The following is a 17,731-nucleotide window of genomic DNA, read 5'->3' as shown; positions in this document are numbered from 1 at the left end:
TGTCTTCTTCCAGAGCTGTGCGTATATTGTTCTTGCTGCTGTCATCATGTAGTGCAATACTTTGTAGTTTAATGCTTTTGTTTGATTATTTGACATTCACAATAAAAATAATTTGAGCTCCAATTGTATCTTTGAAAAAAAAACTGCAATATTTTTATACCTTATACCAGAATTGTTTTGCTTTTTTTACAAGTCCACCAAATGAGAAAGAAAGTTCCTCCCTATTCTTTACATTACCAACACAATAGAAGAGTGGATGGCTAAAGTCTTTAAAATAGCGAAAATGGACAAATTAGCAATGATGAACAACAAAAATTATCAGGGACTGGGAACCATTTTAAAACTTTGTAAAAAAAAAAGGAAAGAAGGAAAAGTTTTTAAAGAAGGCTTCATAATTTAACCTATTAGAATCTGTGTAGGGAATTTATAAATAATAAATATCAGGCCAGAAGGAAGAGTAGAAAAACAATGTAATAGGAAGGAAGAACTGAATTATATATGAATGTCTCCAGCCCAAGGCACAGGAAGTCACAAGGGGTGGGTGGAGGGGAAAGTATAACTAAATATGAATATTGTATTGATGTTAGGAAGTATTGTATTGGTTCATGCATATATACAGTGTTCCCTCGCTATATCGCGGTTCACTTTCCTTGGACTCGCTGTTTCGCGGGGAAGGAGGAGGGGGGAAAGGATGAGGAGGGCATGCTTCCTTTCCAAATGTTTGGAGTTGTGCAAGCTGAAGGCACCAGAAGATCACATGAGGAAGGGCAAAAGGAGAAGGAGGGCTTGCTTCCTTTCCAACAATTTGGAGTTGTGCAAGTTGAAGGTACCAGAAGATTGCACAGGGAAGGAGGAGGGGGGAAAGGTGGAGAAGGAGGGCTTGCTTCCTTTCAAAAGGTTTAGAGTTGTGCAAACTGAAGGCACCAGAAGATCGTGCAAGGAAATAGGAGGGGAGGGAAAAGAGGAGCGTCCTTACTTTGCGGATTTTCACTTATTGCTGGTGGTCCTGGAATGTAACACCACGATAAGTGAGGGAACACTGTACATAAATATAGATTTGTTTCACTGTTTTTATGAATATGTAAATTGAAAATAAAACATATTAATTGCAAAAAACAAAAACAAAATAAAAACCAAACAAATAAATGCTCTTCTAGACAAAATAGGCTTTACATTTTATATTAGTTTAATAAATTATTCCAACCTACATCTTTTAATGAACATGTCTGAAAACCATATCCTCAAAGAATAAAGATCTGTGTTCCATTCTCAGTGTCAGGTACCTTAGTGCCATGTTTTTATTGTGGCAGACTAAATCTTGGAAGTAATGACATTACTAATGTTATGGCTGTTTGTGAAATGTATAAAAAGCAGCCGAGTAGCCATCTCTTTGGTAGCCTTTCTATTTTAGTCCAGCTGAAGTTGCCAAGGAAGCTCAAGTACAAGTAACACTAGCAGCCTTCTAAAATTGCAGAGTTCACAACCTGACAATATTATTATAGGTGGTTTTATATCCAGCAACTTCTGGAGTTTATCAGTGAGAATAGGAAGCTCACTGGGAGCCATGTTTATGGTCTGGGGTTGCGGCAAATTGGGCAATGAAATGTTGGCATTCCACTGGGGTCCATCTTTTTCACAAAAGCCAACACACCTGTATGCAGGCTCCTAGGAAAGGTGGGAACCACCATCCAGTGTGATTTGAGATGCCCGGATCTCAAATACCATGATTACTCCAATCTTGCATGGAACTGGTAACTAATAAAAGCTGAGATCCTATTTTCTCCAGCTTTTGTGTACCAGTTTATTTTGTTGCAGTGGTACTTTGAGGAGGAAAGATTTCTCTCAGATCTGCAAATCCCCTCAAGGCTTTAACCCTAAAGGAGCTATCCAATGTGCTATCCCCAAAAGCTACCCCCCAAAATTTTCAGCACTTTGAAAAGGTTCCTTTAAAGCTATATAAAACTTGGTGGAGATTTACAGGCCCATTGACATGGGAGCCACCAGCTGCCATGGGATTTTGGAGAGGCATAGTCCAAAATGGTTTCTTAGCTCTGCATGGCACACAATCTCTCTTTTGTTGGAAAGAGGGCCTTCTTTAGAGGAGTCTTAGCAGCAAGGCTTGCAAAATATTTTTGATCTAAACTATTTATTGCGATCTCCTAAACAGAGGTAAAACTGCTAATCTTTGTCCCAAATTGAGAGAGAACCCTATAGATATTAGGGTAAGAAAAAACTATACATTTAGCAACATATTACTCTCTTTCCTGATGAAAATTCTATTATAATTGCCAGTTGTCTTTAAGATTAAAATATTTGCATTTAATTTACCGATAAATTATGTTGTCATGCAGGATGACAGGAGGCGAATCAGACCAATATATATGTTTTAGTTCATCTTCTAAAAATGCCGGAATTTAGATGTCTGGGACAGGTGAAATTTTTCTAGCAGATTTAAATTGGCACAGGAGAATGATTTAAAACTGTTTCCTTTCCTAGCTAATTATAAATGGGCTGTTGGTTAAAGTTATAATTCAGTTACTTTAAGGCTGTTTATAGTGTACCCCTTTGAAAAGCAGTGGGTGCCTGTCTTTTGTTGTAAAGCAGAAAGTCCAGGACAAGCAGCTTGCAAGGCACTAAAGGAATTTGATTTTGCCCTTTTCTAAAATTAAAGACAAATATCTGTTTCTATTGGATTATAAACAGGTTCTGGACAGCTTCAACTGCTACATAACCCAGGGATATTTTAATTTGCTGGGTAGACATGTTTACTGTGTACTGTGTAGTTTATGAGTGTTGCCATAAATGAGGTAATCTTGCATCTTGGTTTCCATGTGTGAAACGTTACATGAGCAAATGCAGCTGGGTTGTTAGTTGATGATATTAATAGACATTATTTGGACATACATTTTGTGCCAAACTGTTTAAAATATTTGTACTAAAACTAGTAATGCTCCTTTTAAACATTTTATAAATGTTATAAATAAAACGAACATTCATAAAAAACTATAAAGTACATATCTCATCCTCAAAAATGTTAACATTGATGATTCAGAAAATAGTTTTACATTCCTGGCAAAAGTGAATTTTGGATTCACTTTTGCCATGAAACAATTTGCATTAAACATATGTAATAACAGTAGCAAGCATATCAGAGTGATATCCAAAATGTTTTGATTCAGAAAAATTATTTTGGAGTAGTGTTGTGGGAATGGAGTTGAAACTCAGCCCAAAGAATTTAAAATATATTTATTTAAACTGATTACACTCTTTTCCTTGGACTGCCTTCCCCAGTACAAGTTTAGATCCCCTTTGACATATACTTCTATATCAAGCTAGTTTTCATGGACCAGTCTAACAATTTCCATGATTATAGTTTCACACACACACTACCTAAAAGCATTTTTCTTCTCTTGACATAAATGTTTTCACTCTGAGAGAAAAAGACAACCAGTTACTAATTTAAGTGACCAACCGATACTTATAATATATATAATATAATATATGCCAAGGATTTGCAAAGTTCCTTATGGTCTTAAGTTTGACTTCAATTTTTCATTTGATTATTAAGTATTTCTATTAGTAATCTTGAGAAAAGACAGTTTAAGCATAACAAGGTTTGAGCTAGTTTTTTTAAAAAAAAAATGAGTATGTTACATGTATTCATGAATTAATGGCTACATTTACATTTAGAATATCTCTGAACATATGGAAATTCCCCCAACCCAATCCAGGTCTATTCTAAAAAAGTAACTTTTACAAGTCCTGGAATATCCTGTATTCTAATTGTTCCACATGTTATGTTTATGCATTTAGAAAACTATTATAGGGCCAGGCATATTTTGAAAGTGGGAACTAATACATATTTGGTAAGTCTAATGAAGTACAAACAAGCTTGTTTTCTTCTGCTTCAGGAACCCAGAACATAAACCAGTGAACCCAAATTACTGGAAAAGTGATTCTGCCTAAACATTAGGAATAACTTATTGACCGTAATAGCTCTTTGAATGTGGACTGCCTTGGAAGGTGGCGGACTTTCCTTCTTTGAAGGTCTTTAAACAGTGGTTGGATGAACGTCTCTCAAGAGTGCTTTAGTTATGTATCTCCAAATAGCTGGGAACAGCCATAAACCCATTATAGTTCCCTCCATCTCTGATAAATACACTATAGTCCATAAAATCTTGAGACATTAATAGTTTTCAAGATGCTACTACGGTTTTTGTTGTTGCTGTGAAGCGTAAGTTAACTGAACTATGTATTTTGATAAAGTCTATCTTTGAAAATAACTTTTAGATACCATTTAACTTGTTGAAGCAGTCATTCCTTGCATTCTTCTTCTTATTTCCCCACCAAATATATTATAATGCCTTCTGGTTAGAAATAAGAATCATTTTTATTTGGAATATACTTGTAGTTGCTTCTAACACTCGTTTATTTAACATACTTTTCTTTTTTCAGGAATTTTTCATATATGGGAAAAATTGTGCCATTTCTCTCTTTCTGTATGCTACCTTTCATAAAGGTAGATCTTTAATTAATAGACTCACAAATATCAGATACGTTTGATTGATAGCCACCAAATACAGATTATATGTTGCGTATATTAACATTTGGATGGAAGTTAGGTAATACTGTAGTGTAGTTTTAAGCTGGATGTCAGTAAAAAATAAAGAACTTGGAAAATAATTATACATTAATGGATAAAGTGAAATGTTTAGAAGCTCAGAAAAGAGTGAAAGGCAAGAGAAGGGTCAAAGAAAACGAAGTAATGCCATAATGTTTTTAGATGTATACATGGCATTGTGACATTGGTTCAATTTGTTAAGCAACCTGACGTCTTTCTGTGTAGTTTAAACAAGAATTCTTCTTGTGCTGCTCTTCCTTTTCAGCTTTCTTCTTAAGGAGATGGATGATAAATGGAAACATAAACATAGCAGGAGAATGTGAACTTGCTCCCAAACATTTCAATAGTTTTATAAACAACTGGTCATTGTTACCTTTAGTTGGATTACAGTTTCTCTCAAAGTAGTAAGGCACTTCATCTGTGTTACAGAGCTAAATTGTAATGTTTTGGTGTATTTGCTTAAAGACTTCAGTGTTTAAATAATGGTTATATAATTATAGATTCATTAAACATTCTGTTTTAAGACATAATATCTTAATGACCAGGGCCAAAGAAAAATTGCCCATAATGGGACAAGTCTCAGCGTTCACCAATTTGATTTAATGAGTTAGTTTTAATTGTGTCTTTTTCTCACACATTGGTTTTCCAAGCCATTATATTGCATATGTCCAGTCTATGACTTTCTTAAATGTTCACTTAAGACAGAAGTTGTCCAGTTTTAAAGGTTCATGACAGTCAACTCTTCATTAGAAGCTTTGTTCTCTTTTAGACCAGATGAGTTGTGAGCAAGAGAAGATGCAAAGTGTTGCTTTTCAGATAAGTTTGGGAGATACTCCTGTTTCAGAAAGCTGCTTCCAGTCAGTGTGAATGGTATAAGTGTAGTGACCTTATAATATAGGCTGCCGGAATCACCATGGATTGTGGTGAATCTGACAGTGCATGTTGGGGAGCATGGGCAACCTGTCACCCTATGCCCTGCGTCACCTGACTCACCAATAACCCCATCCCATGGGGGAAGCGTCAGCCACCCAGAGAGCAGCTGATGTTGCTGGTGTAACATGGGACACCTCTCATGTTGTTACTGTGGCAGCATACACTGGTTCCATGATAGTTTAGCCCAGAACCCTTCCAGAAGTAGTATTACGTTGTGGGATGGAAGCCGGCAGTCTCCATGGCTAAACTATTGCTGAAAAGGCATATTCCGCCAAAATAAGCCCCGGCTGATGAGGTCGTAAGTGAACCAATTATATGACGCATTGTAACTGGATGTTCTTAATGTTATTTGAGACTAGAAATGGAATCTCACTGGAAATTATATGGACTACCAGAACATATTTATAAACCTGGATATAATTTTTATTTGAAAGTGACTGAAACATCAGAAAGAGAATAAACCAGTGCTATTCATAATGGTGGCAACTGGATTAATGTTGGTCAGTATATACTTACAAGAGGGAAAAAAGAAACTATTTTAGTCAACGGGCATTTCAGGGGAAAAACAGTTTCTCTCATGAAATAGCCTTAGAACATTGAAGTAAATGAATTCCTACTTGGCTTATTATTATTATTTTAGTTTGAACATGGTTGCATTCTGATACTTTTTAAGGCTTTAAAAGTAAGATGACACAGAACCGTATTGTTTTAGAATTGGATAGGGCCACGAGGACCATTTCATTTGGCACAAAGTAATGATGCCAGAACTGAAAATCAGAGTGAAATTTTTCATATATGGATGAGAAAAACAGCAGTAATCTATTTACAATGCTGCTAAAGGGATATTTTTGAAACCAGGGTACTCCACATGCAATTTTCATTTTAGATACACTATCCATTTAAGCAAATTTGAAATTTATACAATTTTTGTTTAGCTGTCAAAACATTTAATTATACTGCGCCTTGAAGGTGTAAAGCTGTCAAATAAATCAGAGTCTTTGCATAAATGTTTGGTAAATTGCTCTGACTGGTATAGCATAGATACTACTTGGCAAAACTTTCTGGTAAACATTTAGTCAGCAGGTATGCGACAACACTGGTACTGCGATCGCTAATTACTTGTAAAACAGTTGGTAGTAAGGTAGTAATTGTTGCCCTGCACTTTCACCATGCAGGAAAACAGCCTACGTTTTTAAACTTCATCTTTCACAATAGATGTTCTCACTAATTGTACTAAATGCTGGTTTAGAAAGAAAAATGCACATAAAGCAAAATAACATAAAAGCTGTATTTAACTAGAAATAAAATTAATGTCCATTTAAAAAAAATGTAAATATGATATTTATATTAAAATAATTAATTTGTGTGTGTTTGTGTGTGTGTGTGTGTGTGTCTGTGTGTGTGTGTGTGTGTGTGAGAGAGAGAGAGAGAGAGAGAGCAAGAGACAGAGAGAGAAAGTGTCAATGCAAACTCTAAACTCTCCAAAGGTGATTGGGATGAAGTAAATTAGTTGCCCTTTGAAGCTTTTCTTCTCCCCTCCTTTCAGAATGAATGGGGAGAGTATTCAATGAAAGCTGCTTTCATTAGTTCGACCCAATCCCTCTTTGAAAGAAAAAGCCCTCCTCACACATACAAACACGAGAGTAAAGAGGAGCTTCCCTTTTCGAGGAGGGAAGAGTTCAGCCAAACAGCTCCTAGCTTCTCTTTCCAGTCAGGTGGCTTCAAATCAAAGTTAATTACTGTAGTCATTTATTCTAATCACACTCTTCGTATGGCTAGCTGCATTCTGTCATGGGGTGGCATCGTTTGAAGCCAGTTAGGTTTGAAAGCCACGGCAGGGTACTTGAGCCTCATTAGTGAGGCTTATCCATGCCTGGCTTTGGATGTGATCCCTGATTAACTCTCCGTTAGCCTTCCTCCCCAGACAACACTCCTCCTTTCCTCTTTAGTTCAAATTAACTCTTGCCTTGCTGTCTTCTTTTAGCTCACATCGGGACACAGGGGACATGCTATTTAACTGTCCTTTTGTTTGTCTAGGCAGAGGCACAAAACCCATGATGTCAACTATGTATGTTTAGTAATTTGTAGCTTTTTCCAAATGGAAAATTGTGATTAAGTCAGACATTTTTGTTGGCTTAAAATTATCTGTAGGTGTAGAGAGTAGTACTTAGCAAACTGAAGACAGTAGGAAAAGAATGAGAGAATGGGACCATGTAACAGGTGGATAGGCACAAGGATGTGAACAACCTGAGTTGGCAAAACCTGAGCAGAGATTTTGATAACAGTGCCTTGGAAATCTTTCATAGGATCTCCAAAGTCAAGGGCTACTTGATGGCAATTGATAACTGCAGCAGTTATCATTTACACTGTGTGCATCATTTGTCACATGTCAAAGTAATAATCGGGTCATTATGGGTTCTCCGGCAATGGGAGATCTAGCTTTAAACCTTAGAGTATTGTGTAGAAAAATAAACTTTACATTGTTGAAAAGGAATTAATTCTTGTCTTAGTTAAAGGAAATAAAATAAAGAGCTGGGGGAGGTCTACAAGTAACTTGAAATTAGAACATTGTGGAGTATACTTGAATGTGTATAAAACAAACTGAATTTATTCAGTAATCAAAAGTAGATGGTCCTAAAATATATTAAAAGAAATATGTGTGCTTGGGAGGGGATCAGAAGGCCAATGCATTTTCATAGAACATTTATGAGATGGTCAAAATTAACAGCTTTCATTAGTAGACATTAGACTGCGTTGTGAAAGAGTTTATCAGAAGTAAGGTGCAAACAGAAAGATTAATACAACTTTACCTTTTACAGTGGCCCTCATCACACTAGAATTCATTATTTTCTTGAAAATCAAAGAAACCAGCAAAGAGCTGGTTTTAAAAATGGTTATCCCAACAATGGGACTCAAGTCTTATAACTACATATTTTAAAACTGTATAGATTAAAAACTATACAAAAACTACAAATAAGAAAGTTAAACAATTTAGAAAGTGAAAGCATTAAACATTAAAATCCAATGGATGACTGTTCAAACCAGAATGCAGTGCAGCACATCATTAAAAGTCCATCCCATTCAGTTTCTAAAAGCTTGGTGGCACAAGTATGTTTTCAGTTGGTGATCGAAGGAAGACAAAGAGAAAACCATCCTGACCTCCTTAAGAAGCGAGTTGCACAGATGGAGTACAGCCACCAAGGATGCCATCTCCCTTTTATCCACCAAGTGAACCTGAGAAAGTGGTGCAACAGAGAGAAGGGCCACTCCAAAAGTTCTTAAAGCTCTAATGGACTCATAAAAAGAGATATGGGCCTTCAAATAACCTGGAGCCAAACCATCTAGGGTTTTATAGTACCACTACCAGTACTCTGAATTGTGCCTGGAAATGAACTGGTGGCTAGTGGAAATATTGCAAGAAGGGACATACTGTATACTCTCTGTAGCCAGCCCCAGCTAGCAATATGGCTGCCACTTTTTGGGCCAGTCAAAGTTTCTGAGTGTTTTTCAAAGGAAGCCCCGTGTAGAGAGCATTACAGTAATCCAGACACAATGTGCCCAGGGCTTGTGTTGCTGTGGCTAGATCTGACATCTCCAAGAAAGGGCATAGTTGGTGTACTAGCTTTAACTGTATAAGCACACTCCTGGTCACCACTGAAGTCTGGGTGCCCAGGCTGAGGGCTGTATCCAAGTTTACCTATAAACTGTAGACTTGTGTGTTTAAGGGGAGTATGACCCCATCTAACACAGGATGAAACTGTCTATATTTTAGGACAAATGGATCATCGCAGCTAGGATGCTAGTGTTCTTTTTGTGATACAAATCTCTCCAGAGGATTTACCTTTTGAGATGTATCAAAACAAGGCCAGTATGTTAAGAGTTAATTTCTGATTTGGAAGAGAGGAAATCTGGTAACTATTGAAGAGCCTAGACCCAATGGTGCACACAAACAATTTGTCACTCTTCGTAAATGTGAGTCGCTTTCTGCAAAATGGTTGCTCTTGCTTTGTTTGAACAGACTAAACTTTTCCTTTTGGACTTTAAATCTTAGAAGGGAATGTGATCCACCTATTCAATCAAAATCATTTAATTCAAAGTATATTTTGATTGGAACAAAGCTGACATAGAAAGAAACCCCAGGTTCTTTTTTCCCCCTTTAAGTTGAAAGGACTTTTTATCATATATTTAACAGGAAAGTTTGAAATGGTTCTAATTAGGCTGAAAAAAAAACGGCCTTCATCATTGTAAATTAGAAAGGTCATACATCAATGTTAAGGAAACATTACTGCTAGTGTTTCAAATCCAGCATATGCAAACATAACAGGCGGCTTGATTTTAAAAAATTGTTTGTTAGCTATAGTATCAGGTAATTGTGAAAACCTATGTAGCCCTTAGGCAAAACATATATAGAAAATGAAAGGACAACATTTTGGGTCAAAAGTGCTTGGTTTTCTTTCCCTATTCAAGTTTTTTCAACAAACATCTGGCTTTAAATTGTTATAATCCTTTTTTTAAAAAAAATCAAATATTTAAAAAATATATTTGATAACAGAACTATAATAGTTAAATTTTTTACTTTCAATTTTGAGCCAGTTGCAAATACTCTAATTTATACAGGGAGCCATATAGGCTTATCTAATAGATTTTGACACCATTCACAGTCATTAGATTATCACTTGCCAATATTTTTGCTTTATTTCTTCTTGTTTAATTCATCAGAAAGGAGACGGTAGGTGGGAATTTAAAAAAAAATCTTTCACTGGCCAGTCCTATTGTAAACACCTTTGCTCATACAAAATCACTACTTTTATATGTAAAATTTTTGACTCTTTTTAAAACTCGCAAATAGATATTTTCTTTATGATTATCTTGATACACTTTAAGCCAAGCTTCCTTGAAATTTCATGCACAAACAGAGAACTAATAAACTGAGAAACTGAGAAATATTCATTCTGATGCTGTTAAAAGTTGTAATTCTGCTAAAGCTTAATTTTAAGCAAAGTTCACAGCTAGCTTTATGGAACCATATTAATACAATACTGTTTAAGTTTACAACAATCTGTTCATATATAAGCAGTGCTTTCTAGTTGCTTCCAAAACAGAAGACTGAGCCCTGAGGCTATTCAAATAACTTAACGGTTTTATTATATTTGAGGAAGAAATTGTAATAGTGCCCGATAAAAATGCATAGCTCTCAGAATTTTTAGTTTGCTTTTGCAGCTTCTTAGTTCCAGTTTCGAGATGATTGGGGAAGCCTTTCAGCCTCTTTGTGAATGACTAAATGAAAGTTGCTAATAGATGTTGGTGTTAGACATCTGTATATTGTACGTTTTAGCATATCTCAAGTGTTTTTGTCCTAGTCTAATAGATCTCATTAAAAAATAGATATCAGCTCCAAGACAGTTTGTCAAAGCTAATATGAGTCCCACAAGACCGAATTGACAATTTGTGTGTGGTTTTTCACGACAGTCCTCTCGTGGTTGTATTTGATCCTTAACAATTGGACATTAGTCTCTGATTTATTTTACAATAACTCAGTGCAGCTGAATATTGTTGTTCCATGTTGGGTGTTTTAGTGGGTTTCCTTTTTATAAAATTTTATCAGAGCACATGGAGAGGGTAAATGATGTACCCTGTCTATTGTGAGAGCACTAACAATTGATTGGGCCAGGTTTAAAAGCAGCAAGGGGGAAGGGCGTTAGTATATATCCCCATGATGCACATCGTATTTAACAGTAGCCTTAATGAGCAGTCAGTCTCAGACACTTTGAGTAATATGAAATGTTACGTGTTCTGTACTTGTTCTCTTTTATTTCAGAAAATTGCATTTCCTGGGTGTGAAGAATAAACTCGCTTCTATAGCCTTGGACTATGAATTAATTTAAGATAATAACTTCACTTTAAATTCCTATAATCTACTTTGACTATAATTTATTGATCTATTTATAATGATTAACAAAAATCTGTGAAATATAAACAATCCGAATATGTCTACCCAAATGTGGCTTTAAAAAAATATTGTCCACCTCCACTTCTGAATATTATTCTTTATTTAGTTATCACATTCACAAGCTGGATATTAATTGTCACTTTTATATGCAATGATGACAAAAAATATCTTGACATACGAAAATGTCATGGCTACTTAACTATAACTTTCCTATATTTATTTATAGATATGGAATCATAAACCGACATACACCTAATAGACTTTTGAGTAAGACCCACTGGTCATTAGGATTTAATTCTGATAATAGTATATATAGGAATTTATACTCAAAGTACTTTGTTATACAAATTTTGTAAGATGAAAAAGAAAAAAATAACAACACAATTCTGTATGAGTGCTGAAAATTTCATGGTTCCCTCATACCCCTCTTATGGATGTTTGTTAAACATAGATGACACTTAAAATTCAGATTATATTTGTGATTTAGGCTAGTTGGCTTTATGACATTTCCGATTAGAATTTGGTGTTAGATGTTAGAATAGAACAAAGCTTTTGTTTTGCATTTTCTACATTTTAAAAACCTTCGCCTTTTCATACCTCTTCTGGTTTTTTTTTTAAAGATGATGTAGATGCAAAATAAATTGTTTTTGGAAAGCAAACAGTAACAAAATAAATCCACATGATTGTCATTGGCTGAGCATTATGGAATTTTATAGCCACAAAGTAGAGTGCTATGGGAACACTCAGGAGGATTCTCATGGTTTTTAACTTATTAAACAATTTTGAAATCATTAATATTTAATTGGATCGGCTGCTTTTTATAGTTTTAATTGTGAGGGTGTTTATGAAGGGTTTTCTTTAATGTTAGAGTACCAACTAGAGCATTGCTTACATAAATAGAAATGGGTTTCATGGTAGCTATATGATCTGGAAGAGTTTGCCCTATATATGTGTGTGTGTGTGGGGGGGGGGGGGGGGTTGCTAGGAAGAAAAGGAGAGTGCCTTGATATACTGTGTAGTCATCTATTATAAAGGATCCATGCAGCAATTCACAAACTGAGTTTCTAAATGAAAAAATGATAGAACATGAAGATATGGATAGGCCTTTTCTTGATTGAAAGTTCTAATTAAGTGAATAGAGGAAAATTAACTGAAATTAGCTGTCAGAAAATCACATTTAAATGAGTGATGGGTTGCTCAGGCAGTAAACATTTAAATGATATAAATTGCCATTTAAGTGTATGGTTTAATGTTTGTCATGCATTAACATGACATGAGACTGCAATGACAATCAAGCAGCTTGCTCTAATTTGAACATATTTAGGGCTTTTGTGTGGAGTGCACCACACAAATTAAGACAATTGCTGTTTTTTATGTGTCAATTTAAATGTTTCTTCAGGCATCAGTTAATGAAACTAACCAATCATTTCTGTATGCACACTGCAGAGTGTTTTCTCAGGGTCTGAGTACATTTCCCAATTGAAATTAGGCATATCTTTGAAAAGGAAACCATGCTTCAGTTCTCCAAGTTATAAAAAAAATCCTTCCTCTTCTGTTTTTTTTTTTTTAAGACAATTAAATTTCTCTTAAAAGATCCTTCACCAAATTACTGTATGACATTTGGATTACCATCTAGATTCTGAACATTGTCTATATTTGGAGGACGGCATTTTTCTTTCTTTCTTTCTTTTTTCTTTCTTTTTTTTTTTTTACTGTTAAGATGTTTATTGTTGAAATATGTAACTTTTTATTGTTGAAATAATTCTTGATTTTTTTTCTTGCTTGTACGCTCATATAACTCTTGATTATCTATAGAGTTACTGTCTCCAATTTCCTTCCAATCCAAGGTTGTACAGGATCTCTTGAATTCCAATTCAGCATATTATTTTTCTCCTTTTCCTCTTGTCTCTTGGACCCTTCTTTGCATATTGTCTCCTTTGATGCCAACTCTTCCTTTTCTCTCCCAATCATGTTAACCACACCGGTTGAAAAAAAAAGGATTTGTAGTGTTTGCATTATAAGTAAAGATAAAGCTTGAGGAAGAGGGGAACTGAGTAGAATCAATATGGTTAGCTGAGAGATTTGGATAGGGAAGGGCATTTTTCTTGTTGGTATTATTTGACCATTTTCTTTCTGTCCTGCATAGTATCTGCTGATTAATTGAGCTTGCAGAATGGACAGTTTAAATCAGGAGATACAAAGGCTTCCTGATTGTTTTAAACAAATAAGCAGTTCCATATGAATTAAAAAATGGAGTTACCTTAAAAAAATAAAGAGGAAATTCTAGTAAGCAGTAGCCTCAGGACTATCACCAAGATCTTTGGTGTTTGCAATGGAGGGGAAAAGGACATCTTCCTTATCCCATACAAAGAAACCAACGTGAAGGGAAGTTGAAGCTTACCTTAGTGGCAGCAATGGACTTTCATCTTCTTCAACAGCAGGATAGCTTGAGAAGTGATCAGGCCACATGGCACATAGAACTCTATGCAATTCTTTGAACAATCTCTATCCCATCTCCTATGAAGCCCCCAATGGCGCAATGGGTCAAACTCTTGTGCTGGTAGGACTGCTGACCGAAAGTTCGGAAGTTTGAATCCGGGGAGTAGGAGGAACTCCCATCTGTCAGCTCCAGTTTCCCATACGGGGACATGAGAGAAGCCTCCCACAGGATGGTAAAACATCCAGACGTCCCATAGGCAACATCCTTGCAGATGGCCAATTCTCTCACAACCGCATTGAGTCGCCTAATTAGGCTGAAAAATGCGGTATAGAAATAAAGCAAATAAATAAATAAATATTGACTTTATTCTGTCTACTTATTCTGCAAAAGATTACTAGATAGAGTGAACCACATTACCAGGTGTCTAAAACACATCAGATTGTCTCCTAGGGCACATGACACTTATGCTTTAAGCTCATGTATTCAGTGGTTGCTTTTTTCCATATGAAGGTTTGTAGTCTTTGGATTGTAGTTGAATGTACTTTCTTTCTCTATTCTAGCTGTGTGTATGTTTGTGGTTACAGATATAGGCTGGCAAGTAGAAGGAGTGCATTGCCTTTACATAGAATGTAGATTGGGTTGGGCAAAATGAGTTTTTGTGGAGTTTTTTTTATGACCCTCAACATTTCCAGAAGCCCTGGACCAACTTTTTCTTTATCAAAAAGGCCAGGTGAGTTGTTTCTCCTTGAAGTCTTCTGGAGCAACAACTTGCCTTTTAAATAGGATGCAAGATTGTTTAACAGATCACTAAAAATACCCATTGTTGAGAACTAGTGACTTTTTGCGGGGCAGGGGGTTGTTTCATTTTTCAATAGTCCACATGGTCCCCAGAGGTTCCTTTTGATATAGACCAAGGAAAATACCTTTGATAGACTTAATCCGTGCAGTACATAAGTCCAGGTTGTCCAGTTATAAAATAACAAATAAGCAAATAATGGGGACCAACAATGAGTTGTAAACACATGAATGGTGGCAGAACTACTGCTGTTTTATGTTCTTACAATCTGGTCCCTTGCTAACTGGTAGAGCATATGGGGAAAATGGAAAACAGAAATGAAGGAGATTGGAAGCAGTAGTGCCCCACCTTCATCTTTGGTGTAAATTGCCCATTATCATTAGCAAATTTTGCTGTGTGATTTAATCAGGCATGCTAAATAAAGTGTCCACTGTTTCTTTAAGGAGATCCCTGTCTTCCACTTCCCAACCCAATCTCTCTCTCATACAAGGACAAACTCTGTTGCTGGGAGACATATAAAATCCTGCTATGTTATTAAACCCAATCTGCTGTATAGTCGTGGTTTCAGTCTACTGACTGTCAATATGCTGTAATTACTTACTACTTTTAAACTGTTTTAAATTGTTATGTATTACTTTTATGTTATATTAGATATGTTTTAATGCAAACTGCTTAGAGGTATAATTACATTAAGTAGCACACAAATACCATAAATAACAGATTTGCAGAAACTGAACAATGTTTTTAGTTTTGTGAATTTTTTTCTGTAAAGCAATTATAGCTTTGTAATTATATCATTGTTGCCTAAGTATGTCATGAAGTAACTTTAGGGGAATGTATTAATGGTATTCTCATTTGTTTCAGGCTTTGGAGAGTGAATTTGTTTCTTGCCAGCTTCACCAGTGGATTGATCTGATTTTTGGCTACAAACAACAAGGGCCTGAGGCTGTCAGATCCCTAAATGTATTCTACTATTTAACTTATGAAGGAGCTGTCAATCTTAATTCCATAACGGATTCTGTTTTGCGAGAGGTAAGACTCTTAATATCTGGGAAGCAAAATCTCACAAACGTATCTGCCTTTCATAATGTTTTTCTGCTGATGATGCTATTTTCACGTTAAGTTACTCATTTCTGGTTCTTTGAGAGGGGGTTTTCCCTACCCAACTGCTGTCAGAGCAAAACACAGGGATACAATTATTTGCCCCAGTACTTTCAGCACATACTTCTTAATTCTTCACAATGCAGGTCTTCCTTGGAAGTTACTAGTAAGATAATATTCTTGTGCATTCTACTTCACTCTCATCATTTTCTCTGACTTTTTATGGTTACTAAGCTAGGCAACCACTGTAACATGATATAGTTTTTAGGATCCAGTACTACTTCAGTTGCTTTTTCTGCCCACAAGGAGACCTTAACATTGCTTTATAAAAATGCAATTGTTATGGCATATAGTCCCATATGGCAATTGTGTCTAGTATTGTTCATGCACCATACTAGCAGTCACACTGTTTCTAGTGTTGCACATTGCTGGCAAGAAAAGACAGACCGAATTGTCCAGCTGTGAACAGCCTATCTTGCCAGTGTCTTCCTTCCTTTGTATCCACATGCCTGCTGTCTTTTTCCTCTGGCCACCCTCACCTATTAGCTTTTTGAATTATAATTGTGGAGAGAAAGGGCAGGATAGAAATAAAGATAACAATAGCAACAGCAATAACAACAAGTAGAGTTATACTGATGTAAGGCACTAGTAACACTTTGCCTTCTATGTGCGAACTACTACCCTTCTCTCATTGTATGTTTAATGTTTCCCATACTTGACTTAGGATGGTGGAAGGAATAGTTTTGCTGGCTTCCTAAGGGTGGAGCCAGTGTGGTTGCTATCCTGAAACCATGTACCAGGAGTGTAGAATGAGATCCTGTGGCTAGAAGCCCATTAAGAGCAGCTCAGCCTCTTACTCCTCCTCTTTGGATCTTGTTGGCCCATCCTCCTGTCTCTTTCCACAGTGTAAGTTTTGCTGGTCACTTTATGACTAGGTAGGATTTGTTTCTTCTTTATTAAGGTTTTTCCCCCACCTACCCTCAACTTTTAATTTGGAGGACTTGAAAAATTGCCATGGAGAGGTGTCTTAAATAACGTAGCCTTTCCCTGCTGATTTGGTTGGCAATGTGAGTCATTAAGCATCTTCTAGCACATTGGTAAAGGATGGGAATTTGAGACTACCCCAGAATATTTTGTCAACAAGGGAATAGGGATAAATTTCCTGTCCTTCGAACCGATCTTTGGGTTCTTGCCTTTGCTGGGGGGTGGAGATGTCACGTAGCTTGAGGCCTTACATCCTTTGATCAGCCTTCCAGATTATGTATCTGGTGTGGGAGCAACCCTGGTTAGCAGGGATCCTCCCAGGGATTAAAGTGTTCCGGGTGTGTGGTCTGGGTGTAGACATACCAATCCTACCACTCTCAAACCACTTGTCTCCCTCTATTTAGCCTTGCATATCAACAATAAACTTTAAATAGGTAACAACAAAGTTGCCCTTATTAAGCCATGCTGGCATCTGTTTTTTCCCCATTTGATGGGATAGCAAAGGGCTGTTGAGAGCACAATTTTTTTAATCATGCTAGAAAAACTATGAGTATAATTCCTGGAGAACTGCTAGCGCAAGCTCTAAACGTCTAAGAAAAATACCACTGTACATTCATTAAAATATTCTCAGAGCTTTCTTCTTAGATGGTGGTCCTGGAAACACTCTTCTCACAACTTTTCTTTCTTTATTTCTAATTTTATGAAATGCTTTGTAAAAAAAGTGATTTGATATTTGAACAAGAATTCTGGATTGTGTCCTTTGTTTTTATACTGTTACAGATAAAATTATGAAGTAGCTTAGTGAAGGATTATACTGAGGGTGAACATAAGAGCCATCTGTAAAAAGGGTTCTTATTAAGTAGTTTTTAGAGTGCCTGCCAAATTTCACATCGTAGATTTTCAGGG

General features: G+C 36.1%; 1 protein-coding gene across 9 annotated transcripts in view; it reads left to right on the top strand.

Annotated features, from left to right (window-relative positions):
- LRBA (LPS responsive beige-like anchor protein) overlaps positions 1 to 17,731 on the top strand; it is a 420,612-nt gene that overhangs the window by 343,364 nt on the left and 59,517 nt on the right. For all 9 annotated transcript variants that reach the window (XM_060778857.2, XM_060778855.2, XM_060778851.2 and 6 more), the window contains one exon: positions 15,605 to 15,772. In XM_060778857.2, coding sequence (XP_060634840.2) covers positions 15,605 to 15,772 — 168 coding nt within the window. The remainder of the gene's footprint in view (positions 1 to 15,604; positions 15,773 to 17,731) is intronic.

The sequence above is a fragment of the Anolis sagrei genome, chromosome 5, assembly GCF_037176765.1.
Source record: "Anolis sagrei isolate rAnoSag1 chromosome 5, rAnoSag1.mat, whole genome shotgun sequence".
NCBI classification, from domain to species: Eukaryota; Metazoa; Chordata; class Lepidosauria; order Squamata; family Dactyloidae; genus Anolis; species Anolis sagrei.
The sequence above is the reverse complement of the archived record's forward strand: the minus strand, read 5'-3'. Positions and strand labels throughout refer to the sequence as shown.